General features: G+C 43.8%; 1 protein-coding gene across 2 annotated transcripts in view; it reads left to right on the top strand.

The window, feature by feature from the left end:
- Nucleotides 1-5,768, top strand: part of LOC124867496 (tryptophan 5-hydroxylase 1-like) — a 36,098-nt gene extending 30,330 nt beyond the window's left edge. The window contains exon 11 of one of the 2 annotated variants that reach the window (XM_047363969.1): nt 4,144-5,768. In XM_047363969.1, the coding sequence (XP_047219925.1) occupies nt 4,144-4,318 (175 nt within the window). In that variant the 3' untranslated portion in view covers nt 4,319-5,768. The remainder of the gene's footprint in view (nt 1-4,143) is intronic. The other variant, XM_047363970.1, reaches the window with a different exon arrangement.
- The last annotated feature ends 11,491 nt before the right edge of the window (nt 5,769-17,259 follow it).

Raw genomic sequence — 17,259 nt, 5'->3', positions numbered from 1 at the left:
TCGTGGGGGATGGTTGCAGGACTGTCCCTTTGTCTTTCAAAGCGGCAGTAGAACTCGTTCAGGTCGTTGGCGAGGCGTCGGTCGTTGATGGAGTGGGGGGCTTTCGGCTTGTAGTTGGTGATTTGCTTGAGCCCTTTCCAGACAGACGCAGAGTCGTTGGCTGAGAACTGGTTTTGGAGCTTCTCAGAGTACAGTTGTTTATCCTCTTTCACTGCCTGGCCAAACTTGTACTTTGCCTCTCTGTATATGTCTTTGTCCCCACTCCTGAAGGCCTCTTCCTTATCCAGTCTTAACCTTCTGAGTTTAGCTGTGAACCAGGGTTTGTCGTTGTTGTAACTCACCCTGGTGCATGATGGTACACAGCTGTCCTCACAGAAGCTGATGTAGGAAGTCACAGCCTCTGTGTACTCGTCCAGACTGTTGGTAGTAGTCCTGAACACATCCCAGTCTGTACAGTCTAAACACGCCTGGAGATTCTCCACAGCCTCTCTGCTCCACTTCCTTGTCGTCCTCACAACAGGTTTGCAGAGCTTTAGTTTCTGCCTGTATGCAGGAATCAGGTGGACCATGATGTGGTCGGATTGGCCCAGTGCAGCACGTGGGACGGCGTGATAAGCGTCTCTGATGGTGGTGTAACAGTGATCCAGAATGTTGTCCTCTCTGGTCGGACATTTTATAAACTGTCTATATTTGGGGAGTTCGTGGGTCAGATTACCTTTGTTAAAGTCGCCAGCTACGATTACTAAGGAGTCCAGGTTGGTCCGCTCCACACTCAGTATCTGGTCGGCGAGCATGCGCTGTGCGACCTGCACGTTAGCTTGCGGGGGGATGTAAACACCGACCAGGATGAACGAAGCGAACTCACGGGGGGGAATAGAAAGGCTTACAGTTTATGATGAAGGATTCCAGGTCTGGAGAACAGTGCTGCTGAATCACTGTCACATCGTTGTACCAACCACTGTTGAGGTAAAAACAGATTCCTCCACCTTTTGCTTTGCCGGAGAGTTCCGTGTCTCTGTCCGCTCTGTAGAGCTGGAATCCTGCCAGCTGCAGCGCAGAGTCCGGTATTAATCCACACAGCCACGTCTCCGTGAAGCACAAAACTGCCGATGAATAAAAGTCCCTGTTTTTCCCCAACAGCAGTTGTAATTCCTCCATTTTGTTGGGAAGTGAGCGCACGTTAGAGAGAAATATTCCAGGTAACGGTGTTCGTAGTCCACGCTGGCGAAGACGTACCAGCACCCCAGCCCGTTTCCCTCTCTTCCGGCGTTTCACCGCGTGAACAAAGGTGAGCGCACCTTTGACCAGAATGTCCAAAAATTCCAGAGCAGTAGGCAGAAAAGTTGGAAATAACTCCTCTGGTGTAGTAGCCCTGATGTTCATGAGTTCTTCTCTGGTGAGAGAGCTCCGGGTACCATCACAGAAGACCGTTTTAAAGCAAAAAACAAAACAAAACAATGCGCACCAACACGCCGAGGCGACCATCTGCGGCGCCATCTTGGATATGTTAAGCTCTCTTAACAAAAGGAAAAATCTACCCTATTATTAAAAACTCTTTCTGTCTGCAGTTATGCATGATGGTATTTAAAGTTTAGCATTAATTGATCAGCTAAAAACAACAAACACTCTAATTGTATACATTCACGTTGTTTTAACTACAGCATTTATCTCCATGAGAAATGTTTAGTTAAGTCAGTTACAGCTGTCTGAAAATAGTTCTCATTTCAGAAGCTAAAGGTTTGTTCACTGTTTTTTCCATCCTATCACATTAGTTGTATACAACGTCATTCCTTTTCTCCTTCACCCCAGGGTCCCTCAGAAAAACTTGCTCCTTGAGACTCAAATGGGTTCCTGCAGAAAAAGTTGAACAAAAATCAAATGAAATCAAATTTTTTTTCACTTTAAAATCTTAACTCTTTTAATCATCTCTAATAAAACAATCAAACATGAATTCTATTTTGTAATATTTGATTTATTTTTGCAATAATAACACCCTGTTTTCTACTCTATAACAGAATATATTAATGATAGATGAAGAGTGGAGTGGAATGTTTGCCGTGTTTACGTTGGGATCTATCCAGATTATTTTGTGTTGCCATAATATGTTTTGTTTCAAAACTGCAAAATAGTACGACAATTGGGGTAAATTTAGACCCCCACAGTAGCTCTGCTGCTGGCTAGTTTTAAAAAAAGTTACTTCATTTCGAAAGGCTTGGATTGAAAAGATAGTTACCCTATGGGGTGACGTAAGTATATCCCAAAAGTTGTATTTGTCGATGGGGGTCGATTTGAGCTCATTTGGCATCGATGTAATTAGTGTACATTTAACCATTAAACTGTGATGTTTTGATTACAAGTGATTTGGCAGTTTCTAACCTTTATCTAAATTAACTTTTAGAAAATCTCATGCTATTATCATTAACCCAGCCAAACATTTTCACAATTAATGACAAAAGAGTGCCAAAAGACTCTAACTGGGTGCCAGGAGGGTTAAATCTCTTATAATATTCAGACTCGGAAACATTTATGCAGTCAGCCACTGTAAAAGCATGAATAAAAATTACCAAATTATTACGCTAACCCTCAGTAAACATTTCACCTGAAATACTGAGCTGATAAATATAATCTTTAAATTATAAACCAATATTCTTTTTCTCTGGTTAAACTAACCCTTCTAGCAGGCACAGAGTAATAGATGAGACTAAACAGCATCAACATTTCAGAAATATTTGTACTAAAATATATTTCTGAAATGACAAAGGCCCTTGGTACTGCCTACATTAGCAATATTTGGTCAACCTGATTTTCTGCCGAATCAGATTAAGAGTTTTAATATAACTGTCACAGAAGCCAAGGATTCAGTTTTCATCCATCATCCAAGAATTTCAATTGACACGGGTCATAACTATTCATTTAATGGAAGTGTTTTAAATCGGTTCAGGAGAGTCTTTTCCCAATGTCATTAAACTGCTTTAGATTCTTACTACCTGTAAGCTCCAATGGAGACTTTTCTCACCTATGAATCTAATTAGAACATGAATGTGAGCTTTAATGTTGGCTTAATCTCTGGATAAAATCACACTTTTGTGTTTTACTTGGAACTCAGACACATTGGACAAAGACGAAATAACAGCCATCTTAAAGTTGTTAATCTCTGCTATAGTCTCCTGTTTGTTGGACTGTGTTGTACCCTGTTGTAAGCTACCTTATCATACAATGATGATGAGACAAGTTTGCAAGCTGGCTGTGAAAACTGTGTTGTATGTCAAGGTTGTGTTTTGACACTGTTTCAACAAGCACACCCTTGTCAAGACCACCAGGTGGCGCTCGTTTAGCTGTACTTAAAACCACCAGAGAAAACATACAGGTATCCACTGAACCTGGATAACATTACAACATTATTGAAATGAGGCTTGTCTGTGGTAAATATTGATGTTTGTAAATTATGGTCTGTGGATTATAACTTTGCATTATTGATAAATATTTTATGGCAAGGCTTTCATGTTGCTTCATCATTTTTTTAATAGCCTGAAAGGTGTGTTGCTTAAGTAACTTAAATAAATGATCTGTAGAGCTCAACTGGGGGAGACTGGTTTCTTTGGGCTACCAGCAATGCACAGGGTTGTTTGTTGGTGAAGAGAAACACATAAAAACTTTGCGATGAAAACATGTATGATGAATTCTTTGGCTAACATCTTATCAGGTCTCTCTGTAAAGTCATTTCTGGCTTGCTATAGCCATGACCAGGGGGAGGTCATTGTTAAACACCGTGGACCAACTTGGTCTTAGGTGTAAAAACCAAACAGACTTCCATTATAAGAAATGTGTAATCCAAATAATGGTCGATGTTTAAAGGTATGTGAAATAACATTTTCATGAACTGCTATGAGTTCTCTGAGACTGGAGCAATGTAAGAATGATGAAAATGCGCTTTGTTCTCAGCCCCATTCTGACTAACATACAAAAAGTTAAAAATCAACTTAAATTGATTAGATATTAAATAAATAATACAATTCAAGACTAGATGTGGATCTTGAAATCTTTTTCTGTTTTGGATGATATAACAAAAAAATATTTTCTTCCTTTTTATTGGATTGAATCTTAACCTGGCTAACAACGTAAATAACTGTACTTTGCCTGCAGAGAGTTTGCCAAGACCCTTAAGCGTCCATTCACAGTGAACTACAACCCCTATACTCAGAGTGTGGACGTTCTGAGGGACACCTCCAACATCAACAACATGGTGAAAGACATTCGGCATGAGCTGGACATTGTTGAAGATGCCTTGCATCGTCTTAGCAAACTCCAGAGAGACTAAAGATTAAAAATGGCCTCATGGAAGTCTGTAGAACTGTTTTAATTTAATTAATGATTGTTCTGGCTCTCTTTTATTGCACATAGACATGATGCTTCATATGTTAAAATAATCCTTTTGGTGTTTTGCTAAAATCTATTATGAGATGTGCCAGGTGAAAATCTCTGTAGTCGGATGCTGAAGGGGTTCAATTGTTGAGTTGGACACACGGCAGTTAAACAGATGCCTTTACAAGGACCACTATAAGGACCAACATTTTAAAACACTAGTACAACAGGACTTGGAATCAGTTTGTTGTCATAAAATCTGTTATGTTCTTATCCATGCTTGCGACTGATTAGTTGAAAGGCACTTTGTAATCATCCATTCCTTTTTTTTTCTTCAAATTTTAAGAAGGAAGAATTTACGAAACGGGCCAGTGGCATTAGAATTCTAGTCAGAAAGTTGGAAAGTCCAAATTCCAGTATGGCTGCTTTGAATACAAGACTTAGAGAGCTGCTATTAAAAACAGCTTATCTCTATTTCTAATTGTTTCTTTATATTAAAATCTCTATTTCACACACAGTACTATACAACCATCTTTAGCGAACATGTTGCTGGAGTTTTTAAGAGAATAAAATAGAAGGAAATTCATTGTTAGCCACTTGCATTGCTACTAGTAGGGGATTCCAACTTGGAAGTGAAACCCAGTTAAGTTGGGTTTGGTGTCATTCTCAGACTAAAGCTCCGATTTGAAGGATGTATAACTAGCCACCAGCACTTGTTCCTAGTTAACTGATGTACCACTGTGTGTAGTTTATTTGTAGTCAGTTGCTGTATCTTTTGTCCTTTTTGTTGCAGTTTGGTTAAGATTATGAAATTTACATCACATACTTCCATTCTGGCATGTATACCACAGTTATCTTAGCTACTGAAGTCTATTTGGTGGCAGTAAAAATATAGTAGGGAAAACATGTCATGACTTACCCAAGAAGGCCTTTTCGGATCTCCTTTTCTTCCCCTTTTGGGGTAATAGAAGATGGGCTTTTAGCTTTCTCACTGTTTTCTTAAGAGTTTGCCAAACAGCTTGGTTGTGATTCATTTACAATCAAAACAACTGCAACAATTTGATAAAGATTTCAAGAAATTCCTTTAAAACTCGAACTGATGGAACCACAAAACAGCATCCTTATGCTCAAATATCCACAAACAGTGCTTGTCACAATATTTAAAACATTGTAGCATTAGTTCAGCATGTACTGGGCCAGCAAACATGACACAGCATTATTACTTCAGAAAACATTCATTAGGAAATAGAACTATATGGACTGAATTGATGCATGTTAATGTATACCGTGAGTAAAAAGAGCAAATAGAATCTAAATGTTATGCATTTCTGTTTATTTTGTGTGATCGAAATTAAAGTTAAATATTATAATACATTGACTTGGATAATAAATATTGGAGTGCTGGTTATTGTCTATTGCTGCTGATTTCCATCCTTCCATCCATCCGTCCGTCCGCTCATCGATCAAATATATTCAGCTCTGAATCCAGGTTATTGAATTGTTTCCTAAACATTTTTCATGCATCAGATTTATTAAATTAGCATTAAATTAAGACTCTATTAACATATTGTAAAATGAATCAATATTTGTTTTGTATGTATACATCTGCCTCAGGCCTTTAGGACCCACTTGTTTGGCTTATGTCTGTAGCGACAAAGATTGTTTACGAGAGGAAATCACTGACGGTGAGCTCAGGGAGATTCAAAAAGAGCTTCACGACAGACTCCACCGGCCTCAGTTGGTATCTTTAACTCCTTAGCTGGTATATTGCGGTTAATATTACAGATGTCTACATCCAGAAGCATAATAAAACACAGGTTTTGCCTGAGCCACATCAGCTTTCTGTTTCACAAAGGCTGTTTTATAAAAAATATTTTAGCTAAAATACCAGAGCAAGGCTTATAAATGTAAAATTAATTTTGCTCTTATTTCATTTTATTGGGAGCATTATTTTAATAATAAAAGCAATGTAGTTACAACGAGAGGTAGTGCAGTTGCAGTTCTAGTCAAAGGTTTACTCATCATGTCCCAGAAGGGTTTCTGAAGTGGTTTATTTACTTATAACAGGAGCACATATCTGTCAGGACAAGTTGTTGTGTGTATGACCTAGCCAATAGAAAGTGAACACTGAAAGAGCTCAGATTACCACCTATCCATGAAAACATGGGCATGTTTGGAATTGCACAAACTACAAGCATTAAGATTAATGCGCAACTCATACTTATACAAACACAAATATTAGCAATTATGTTTTTCTTGTTGGACGTTATTCAGCCCCATAATTAGTAGGTGTTTCACTGAGGAAAAATAAATTTAAAAAAACTGTGTAAGTCTACCTGGTTTCACAGATAACTTTCTAAATGTATGTGTCATATTTGGATATTTTGTCGTGATCCTACGGTATGAGGTTATGGTTTTCATTTGTGTTTATGTTTTTCAGCATTTTGCTTTTTTTTAATTATGTTCTAATCGGTCTTGCTACAATTTGCTGTTATTTTTGCGATCTGGGATTTGCCATAAAAGTTAATTTCCCTGTGTCCATTATGGTTAGGCGTTTCTCTCAGTTTATTTTTGTTTTACCTCCCATTTTACTACAGTGTTTGTGTGCATTTTTGTGTTGTTAGTCAGCTAGATGTTTTTTCTGTGTTTCTCTCTTTCCGCTCCTGCTTATTTACTCTTCTCCCTCAGCTCTCTCTCACCTTTATTGGTCTCAGCTGTTCCTCATCTCATCCTCATTACACTCACCTGTTTTACTAGGCCTTTTCTCCACTCTTTCTTCTCTCCCAGAATTTGTAAACAGAAGTTATGGTGTAACTATGGTTCTGTGAATTCCTGGATAACTGCCAGTGGCAGTAAACAAAGTGGATATGTCTCCTCGCCCTCCGCGCAGGTCGAGATTAAATGTAAACAAAATCATGCACGTGACACGTAGCCCACCTGGGCATGCGTCTATAAGTAGCACGTGGAAGGCTACGTTCGGTCTCTGGGATCTTCTCGCCAGGGGAGAAGTTCCAAGTGACTAGTGTGACTGGCAGTCATCCAGGAATTCACAGAACCATAGTTACAGCGTAACTTCCGTTCTGTTTCATTCCTTCCTGATTGCCAGTGGCAGTAAACAAAGTGGATGACTTATGCCAGCAATATCACAAGGAATGCAGTACTCACCCACCTCTCAGTTAGTAGAAGAGGCCAGAGGCAGGATTGCCGAGGCCAGTGCGGACTCATGTGCCACATTGAGGCAGTAGTAGCGTGCAAACGTGCATGGTGTTGCTCATGAAGCCGCCGCGCAGATATACCCCAGCGGCACGCCCCTCAGTGCCGCCCAGGACGTAGACACACTACTGGTGGAATGGCACACAATACCAGAAGGGGCAGCTGCCCCCACAGACTCATAAGGCAGCGCAATAGCATCTACGACCCAATGCGACAGCCTGTGCTTTGAAAGGGCTGGTCCCCTGTGGCACACAAACAGCTGGTCCGACTGGCGAATAGCGCCTGTAGCCACCATGTACAGCTGCAATGCCTGGACCGGGCACAGCGTGATAGCCAGCCTCTGTTCCTCGGACTGAAATGGGGGAGGGCAGTATGCCCCCAGTTCAACGGCTGTATTCATGTAGCCTGGGGGCAGAACCTTAGGGAGAAAGGCTATGTTCGGCCACAGCATTACTTCGGACCCGCCTGCCTTCTAACGCAGGCAGGTAGGGGTGATGGCGGGTCCGTGGAGCTCACTGACCCACTTGGCTGTAGTTACCGCCAACAAAAAAGCAGTCTTAACAGACACCAGTTTCAGTGGGGCAGCACACATAGGCTCATAAGGTGGCCCACTCAGGGCCTTCAACACCAGTGGGAGGTCCCATGCTGCCGCCGGTCTCCATAACGGGGGGCGCAGCCTCCTTGCAACCTGGAGAAACTGTGACAATAGTGTGTCCCCGCTCGTCTGCCATCCACTACGTCATGGCTGGCTGAAATGGCAGCCAGTTGCACCTTCAGGGTTGATGCTGCCCGTCTAGCATCCAATAGACCCTGCAGGTACCTCAAAATATTATGCAGGGAACACGAAACTGGGTCAACTCCTCTGCATCTGCACCACTCCGCAAAACGGTGCCAGCAACGGGCATAAGTCCTCAATGTGGAAGGAGCTCTGGCATTTTGCAGTGTCCGCTGAATGGAGGGCTCCAGATCCGTCAGGGGCTGCCAGCACCCCTGAGCGCCACACCATGAGGAGAAGATGGCCCGGAGACGGATGCCAAACCTTCCCCTCCAACTGAAACAACAGGTCTGCCCTGACCGGGAGCCGCCATAGCTTGCCGTTCAACAGACTGAGGAGCAGTGGGAATCAGACCCTCATGGGCCACTCAGGGGCCAACAACAGAACCTTCAGGGTCGACAACCTCACTCGGTGGAGAGTGGGCAGATGCAACGGAAACGGGGGAAAGGCATACAGCAGGCCGGCTGGCCATGCATTCGATAGGGCATCCATCCCCAGTGGGGAGCTGGCCTCCGCCAGGGAAAACCACCAGGGGCAATGTGTACTGCTCCTTGAGGCAAAAAGGTCGACCTGGGCCCTGCCGAACCGATTCCATATCTGCCGTACGACCTGAGGATGCAGCCTCCAATCCCCGAGGGGGAGACTCTGTCAGGACAGATAATTGGCCACAGAGTTCCTCGTCCCCGGTAGGTGCATTGCCCTGATGGAGGCGAAGCGAGGGAATGCCCAGGTCCACAGCCTCCGGGCCTCCCTCAGGCACTGCAGTGATCTGGTCCCACCCTGGTGGTTGACTTGGAACACTGCTGAGGTGCTGTCTGTCCTGAGGAGCACGTGCTTGCCCTCAAGAGAGGGCGAGAAGTGCCATAGCGCCAAATAAATTGTCCTGAGCTCCAGGACATTGATGTGCAGACTTCCCTCCTGAGACCCCCACAGCCCCTGGACAGACCTGCACTGCCACACTGCTCCCCATCCGAGAGGTGATGCGTCCGTAGTCACCACCTCCCATCTTGCAGGGACCATATCAAGGGGGACCCCACGCTGCAGATATGCTCTGTCCCACCAGCGACAGAGGAGCACTGCGCAGCCGGGTGTAACCCACACCTTGACCTGCCGGTGTAACCTGAGATCCATGTGGAGGCTGTTGAACCACCTCTGCAAGGGCCATAGATAAAGCAACCCCAGAGGAGTCAGAGCCGAGGCCGCCACCAGCATCCCCAACAGTCTCAGCCACAGTTTGACTGGGGGTGCCGCACCCACTCGAAAAGACTGGAGCAGGGACTGAATCCTGTCCACCCTGTCCGAGGTCGGCTGAGCCAGCATGGCCACTGAATCCAAGGCCATGCCGATAAAGACCACCTGCTGGGCCAGGATGAGAGAACTCTTCTGATGGTTCACTGCTATCCCCAGTGCTCTGACATGGGCCAGGGCCTTTGACATCACCCGATCCGCCCCGCCGGAGGAGGGGGCACAGATGAGCCAGTCGTCCAAATATGGCAGGATCTTTAATCCTGACAGGCACAGACGGCTTAGGATCGCCTTCGTGCACCTCGTGAAAATCCGAGGGGCTAAAGAAAAGCCGAACGGCAGGACCGAAAACTCATAAGCCACACCGTGGAAGGCAAATCGCAGATACTTCCTGTGTCCTGGGTGGATCGGAACATGGAAGTACGCGTCCTTCAGGTCTACGGATGTAAACCACTCGCCTAGACAGATTACCCGAAGGACGTCGCAGGTGCGCAGCATCCGAAATGGTAGCACCTTCAAAAAGTGGTTTAGCCCCCTGAGGTCCAACACTGGCTGAAGGGAACTGAACTTCTTTGGAATCAGGAAATAAGTTGAGTAAAACCCATCAGACTGCGAATGTGGCGGGACCACCACTATGGCCTCTTTGTCCACCAGAGTCTTTATTTCCTGCAGCAAGATCGCAGTTTGTGCAGGATCTGTGACGGGGGTCACCCTGACCCAAGCTCCCGCCACAGCCCGCCACAGCCCGCCTTCGCTGCGCAAACTGTGCGGAAGTGACCATCCGAAACGCCGCAGGTCCCGTACGTCACCTATCCTGGGTTGCGGAGCAGGGGATCCCATGGCCCCGCTGCCACCACCCCAAGCTTCAGGGGCCTGGCTGGACTGCCGACGGCGCTCCAGTGCCCTCTCGGCCTCCGGTCCAAACAGCTGGCCCGGTACCACCGGCGGCCTCCGCAAGGTCTGCCTACAGTCATCCGAGATCGGGGCCTGTGCCAACCAGACCTGGCGTCGGGTGACCACCAGAGTGGACAAAAGGCGACCGAGTTCCCTGGACATGAGTCCAAAGGCCTGGAGGGCCGCGTCATTTGTGTCGCCCAGTGCTGCTCCCACCAGGCCCGGCTGCAGCATCTGGGACTGTGGCAACAGGAGGACAGAGAGGGAATTGCCAATGCGTGCCATATGAGCTGCAATGTCGGCAAAATGCTGCAGTTCATGCATGGGTCTGTCAGAGCCTCCCTGAGATGACCCACGTCCAAGCATTTGGGGCACAGATCATGTCCATCCTCTACCTGGAGGGGGACCCCACACGAAGTGCATGCCAGCATCCCGATCACAGACGTGGGAAATGCAGGCACCAGGCAAACTGAGTGAGGACTTCAATAAAACTGAAGAATGCGATCAGACGCCTCTATTTAATCCACTGCTTCCAATACAGACACGAGCCAGGCAATCCGAGTGAGAACTGTGCAGCACAGAACACGGTCAGAACATCCAGCTTCCACTCGCATGAAAACTGTAGCTGTCCGCTCCTCCCCACCCGGTCTCAAAAGGGGAAAAGAAGCACCAGCACCAAGCTTCCGGCTACTAGAATGAACAAAGAAACAGAGACACGTCAACCACAGCCTTAGAGGGCTACAAAGAGCACTCTGACGAAAAAGTCACAGGCAGGATGACGCCGTATCACACCAACCGTGTGCTTACCTCTCTTAGACCTGCAATACCCAATAAGTGCCGAAACACGGACTTATAGGAGCGACCAACCTGCGAAACATAGGACGGTTGACAGCAAGAAGATCAAAGAGACCGAACGTAGCCTTCCACGTGTTACTTATAGACGCACACCCAGGTGGGCCACGTGTCACGTGCGTGACTTTGTTTACATTCAATGTCGACCTGCACGGAGCGCGAGGAGACATATCTACTTTGTTTACTGCCACTGGCAGTCAGGAAGGAATGAAACAGAACTGTTTTTTTGTCATTGTTTCTTTGCTGGAATCTTCCTTTGACTGAGAACTTGACCAGGTTTCAGTAAAGCTCATGGCCAACGCAATTAAAGCAATATGCCCTGGCCCTTTGACTGCAAAACAAGCCCAAATCATCAATTCTTCATCTGATTGATCATCTGATCAATCCTTCAGCCTGATTGTTGGTATGAGGTCTTTGTTCTGATATGAAGAGTTTGATGTTCACCAAAATGATGATGTACATCATAACTGATCATCTCTGCTTTGGTCCCATCTGTCTAAATGTTATTGTTCCGGAATACCTGTAGTTCTTGCAGATACAATTTTGTAAACCTAAGTCATCTTCTCAAATTCTAGCCCTTTGAAATAATAAGGCAGAGTTGTTCATTCTTTGTGCAATAGTACAACCAACAAATACTGTATATAAGATCCTAAGAGTGAATAAATGCATCTAATGCTAATCTTAGTAAGTCCCAAACCAATAAAATCTACAGGTCCTTCTCAAAAAATTAGCATATTGTGATAAAGTTCATTATTTTCCATAATGTAATGATGAAAATTTAACATTCATATATTTTAGATTCATTGCACACTAACTGAAATATTTCAGGTCTTTTATTGTCTTAATACAGATGATTTTGGCATACAGCTCATGAAAACCCAAAATTCCTATCTCACAAAATTAGCATATTTCATCCGACCAATAAAAGAAAAGTGTTTTTAATACAAAAAACGTCAACCTTCAAATAATCATGTACAGTTATGCACTCAATACTTGGTCGGGAATCCTTTTGCAGAAATGACTGCTTCAATGCAGCGTGGCATGGAGGCAATCAGCCTGTGGCACTGCTGAGGTCTTATGGAGGCCCAGGATGCTTCGATAGCGGCCTTTAGCTCATCCAGAGTGTTGGGTCTTGAGTCTCTCAACGTTCTCTTCACAATATCCCACAGATTCTCTATGGGGTTCAGGTCAGGAGAGTTGGCAGGCCAATTGAGCACAGTGATACCATGGTCAGTAAACCATTTACCAGTGGTTTTGGCACTGTGAGCAGGTGCCAGGTCGTGCTGAAAAATGAAATCTTCATCTCCATAAAGCTTTTCAGCAGATGGAAGCATGAAGTGCTCCAAAATCTCCTGATAGCTAGCTGCATTGACCCTGCCCTTGATAAAACACAGTGGACTAACACTAGCAGCTGACACGGCTCCCCAGACCATCACTGACTGTGGGTACTTGACACTGGACTTCTGGCATTTCCTTCTGCCCAGTCTTCCTCCAGACTCTGGCCCCTTGATTTCCGAATGACATGCAGAATTTGCTTTCATCCGAAAAAAGTACTTTGGACCACTGAGCAACAGTCCAGTGCCGCTTCTCTGTAGCCCAGGTCAGGCGCTTCTGCTGCTGTTTCTGGTTCAAAAGTGGCTTGACCTGGGGAATGCGGCACCTGTAGCCCATTTCCTGCACACGCCTGTGCACGGTGGCTCTGGATGTTTCTACTCCAGACTCAGTCCACTGCTTCCGCAGGTCCCCCAAGGTCTGGAATTGGCCCTTCTCCACAATCTTCCTCAGGGTCCGGTCTCCTCTTCTCGTTGTGCAGCGTTTTCTGCAACACTTTTTCCTTCCCACAGAACACACATAAAGGACACCCTTCAATCAAACGAGGTGTGAAAATTTTGACAGGTGGGCGGGACTTCCGGTGGCTGGGACATCCTAGGGCGGGACTTCCGGTGGCTGGGGCTTCCTGTGACGTAACCGGATATCATCATTAATCGGATGTTGTCATTAGCCGGATATCATCATTAATCGGATGTTGTCATTAACCGGAAGTTGTCATTACAAGGAAGCGAATCTTTCTAATTGTATGTTTTTTAGATGTTTTTTTTTTACATCTAAAAACAAAACATGTAGTTTCTCCACTTTAAAAGGTCACTTAATTTAATGCAGGCACATCACACGAAATTCTGATAAGAAGAGAGAACCTGACAGATTGTAAATTCATTTTGTTTTAACACAGGGGGTTATTTAGATGCTATTTAGAAAAGAAGGATGAATTGGCTTCTGTTGTAGAGATGATCTAAAACGGAGAAACCAATGAACTGAAAAAAAAATGTTATGAGTGCTCAGCATCCTGTTTCCAAATTAGAAATGGATTCTACAGCTAAAAGACTTTGTTTGGAATCATGAGAGACTCCATTTGGTAAAATGGATGATAATTTTACTTACCTTAAGCTTTTCTTTTTTTCATCTTAGAGATCTTGATGATTTAGAGAAAACAGTTTTCTCCTCATTCCACGTGGGAGCCAGAGGTTGTAACCAGTATGTCTATGTAAAACGATGGCACTTTCCTGGCTATAAGTCTGGAGCATTGTCTGACAATACACATCCACTGTTTAATGAATAGATGGGCAGACCTCTAAACATCCACAGGTGTGCATTGTCTCAGACAGTCTTCACACCAACTGTACTCACAAAGTAATTAAGAGGAAAATGGCACTTTCCTGGCTATAAGTCTGGAGCATTGTCTGACAATACACATCCACTGTTTAATGAATTAACGCGTCTGCGCTGTTGCTGAGGTGTCTCGGGGGGGGGGGGTGTTATGGCCAAGGAGCGTAACTAAGCGCGCTGAAGGTGGAGCAGTCAGTCATCCCTGGTTCTATCGAGAGATACAGCGCAATCTTTACTGGGAGATCGGCTTCAAATCTGGTAGTTAAAAGTTTATTTTTAAGCAGTTACACTGAAATATTTTTAGAACACTTGTAAGGAGAAGCTGAAAAACAAATGTCGGAAAATATTTCAGGAAACGAAGAAGGTGAACATTCTGCTTCTATCGAAAGATACAACGCAATCTTCAGTAGTAAGTATTCATCTTTAAGAATTCTTTAAGTGCTTGTGAATGCTCGTTGGATAATAATAATGTTTAACTTATATTCTTTAGAACCCACGAGTGATGAGTTGGATGGTATCGTTTTTACACAGTCCAGCTATGGTAATTATTAACTGCAACAACAACATCTAGTTTAGTCAATTGGTGAATGCTATTTTGTGATTTAAAAAATAAATGAGATAAATTCTACTTACAGATTTAACAAGAGAGGTCAGCGTTTGTAACCGTCTGCCTCCGAAAAAATCAAAGTTGAGACGGAAACTTGTCTTTAAAAAAGACAATCCGATCCCAGCTAAACATGAAATAGAGGGCGAAGCCATTCATGCACCACAGTCCCCTGACCCTGCGCCGGAAAAATTAACAGCTCCGGAAGAGGAGAGTAAGTAAAAAAAAAAAAATATATATATATATATATATATTTTTTTTTTTAAGCATATGTTTTCACAAGTCTATGCGATATTGCAGACTTGTTTTAACCCCTGATAAAATATTTTACAGATATATCGAATGATTTAATCCAGAACCCAAGCCTGGATAACATTCAGCAGAACTGTAGCAGTTCAGTGCAGGAAGAGTTGGAACCGCCCGGAACCGTTCAAATACCCCGTGAACGGAGTAAGTTATAGTTATATTCAAATCTTCACAGAAACAAGATTTTTTTTTTCAAAAGACCTGCATTGTAAGGTAACTTTATTTTGTTTCACAGAATATCTTAAATTGAGGAAAAGACGGCGACTCTGTGCTTTGTATACCAGGGCAAGGCTTGTTAGAGGTTTATTGAATGGTAAGTTTAATTCTTCTTATACTCATTTACCTACTGAATTAATTCGCATATTTCATTAATTTATTTTTTTCTTTATTTTTCCAGAGGCAACGTTGATGGTGGAGCAGATTTCATCGAGACCTGGACAGCAACAGCGCAGACAGAGAGTTCCCCTATCCTTACGTGACCGTTGTAATAAAGCATAATGTTTAACACTTCTGGCAGCATGTCAGACATTGTTACTGAAACATTGCGCTGATATCAAGGTAATTTAAACTGATCCCTGGGTCTTCTTCTTCTTCTTCTGATGTTAATATGGAAAGCCAGATCACACATGCGCTGAATGAGATAAGGAATGTTGTTGCTCATCTTAATGAAATTCCTGTTAATGCTGATGTGGCAGATAACATCGGGTTAAATGCATCTCCTGCTAACAGTGAAAATGTAATAAATCAACATCTGTACGGTGACTTTTTAAGCTCATTAGAACAGGCTGTTGAAGATTTAAATAGAACACCATCTCCAACCAGCATTCAGCAAAATGAATCAGCTGACTTACAAATTCCTTCAACGTCACACGCCGCTGATCATACTGGGCAACATGGCGGCAATTTAAATCCAGAGGTTGCAGTCAACCCTGATCAGATTGAGGGAGATCATCCTGCGACTGTTGAACGTGAACGTTTTAATAACATTGAAATAAGGAGACCTTTCACCATCCCGCCTCCCTGCCCTGGTCATGTTCCTGATCTTGCTACAATCTATATAAACATCATGCGTATTATCACTGAATTAGCCGATACTGCAAGATCTTTAGCCAGACGTAACGATGTTGTGCAGCTAGAATTAGTCGGGGAAAATCTGAACCGTAACGTCACATTTACCATTAACGATGATGGGAATATGATTCTGCCTGCTTTTGAGGATTTTCTGGATGAGTTAGTACAGTCCAACGCTGAAATGCCTGCAGATAATAACCTGGAATTTGTTCTACAGGTAGTTAATGACCCTGCAGGAGGGTCAAAACGTAAGGTTAAAGGAACGTTAGACTGTGAACTGATTAATAAGAAAAAGCGTCACCTGTATATTGTAGATAATACCGGTAATCAGTTATGCTTTGCCATAAGTCTTGCACACGTCTCTGACTCTAACCTTACTGATAATCAGGCTTTAGAGCTGGGGAGGGAGTGGCAACACAGGGCTGGTTTGATGATCAGACAGCAGTAACTTTCAGCGACATTGGTAAATTTGAAAACATTCTAAAGAGAAAAATTGTAGTGTTTCACAGAACCGTTACAGACTGCAGCTCTGTGTAAATTTGAGACCAGTTTCCCTGATCGATCAAACCCTCTCTTTCTGCTGTTATTTCAAGGTCACTACTATGGGATAAAAAATCTCAAGGGTTTTATAGGATCGAGATACATCTGTGCATATTGTTACGGGAGCTATGAAAAGCCAGACACAGACCATTGTGAAGGCTATTGTCCAGTGTGTCACTCATACCAGTGTATGCGTGAAATTAACGAACCTGTCGCCTGTGCAGGTTGTCACAGAATCTGTCGTAACTCTTCTTGTTTCAGTAGACACAGGGAACCTCGCAAAAGACCTAGTGCTGACAGGCCCATGAGTGACTGTGAGTTGGTAAAACTGTGCAAGGTGTGCAAAAGGATATACATTATTCCAATCAGCAAGCAGGATAAACCACACGTGTGTAAAATGCCGTATTTGTGGTGAGAATATACCTCCTGATTTAGATGTGACGTGCGATGGTCATCTGTGTTACATTCAAACCGCCCAAGCCTGTAATCAGTTAGATGATAAACTGGTTTTTTATGATTTTGAATGCTTCATCGACGAGAACGGTGTGCACATCCCCTTTCTGGTCTGTGTTAAAACGCTGAAAGGTGAGGAATGGCATGCTTATGGATTGAATTGCACCCAAAAATTACTTCTCCATTTCAGGAGACCGATGTACAGAGGCTTTACCTTAATAGCTCATAACGCACGTGGGTATGATAGCTACCTGATTCTCACAGCTATGCTGCAGTTAGG

The sequence above is a fragment of the Girardinichthys multiradiatus genome, chromosome 4 (assembly GCF_021462225.1).
Source record: "Girardinichthys multiradiatus isolate DD_20200921_A chromosome 4, DD_fGirMul_XY1, whole genome shotgun sequence".
Classification (NCBI taxonomy): Eukaryota; Metazoa; Chordata; class Actinopteri; order Cyprinodontiformes; family Goodeidae; genus Girardinichthys; species Girardinichthys multiradiatus.
This window is presented reverse-complemented; position numbering and strand designations above follow the sequence as displayed.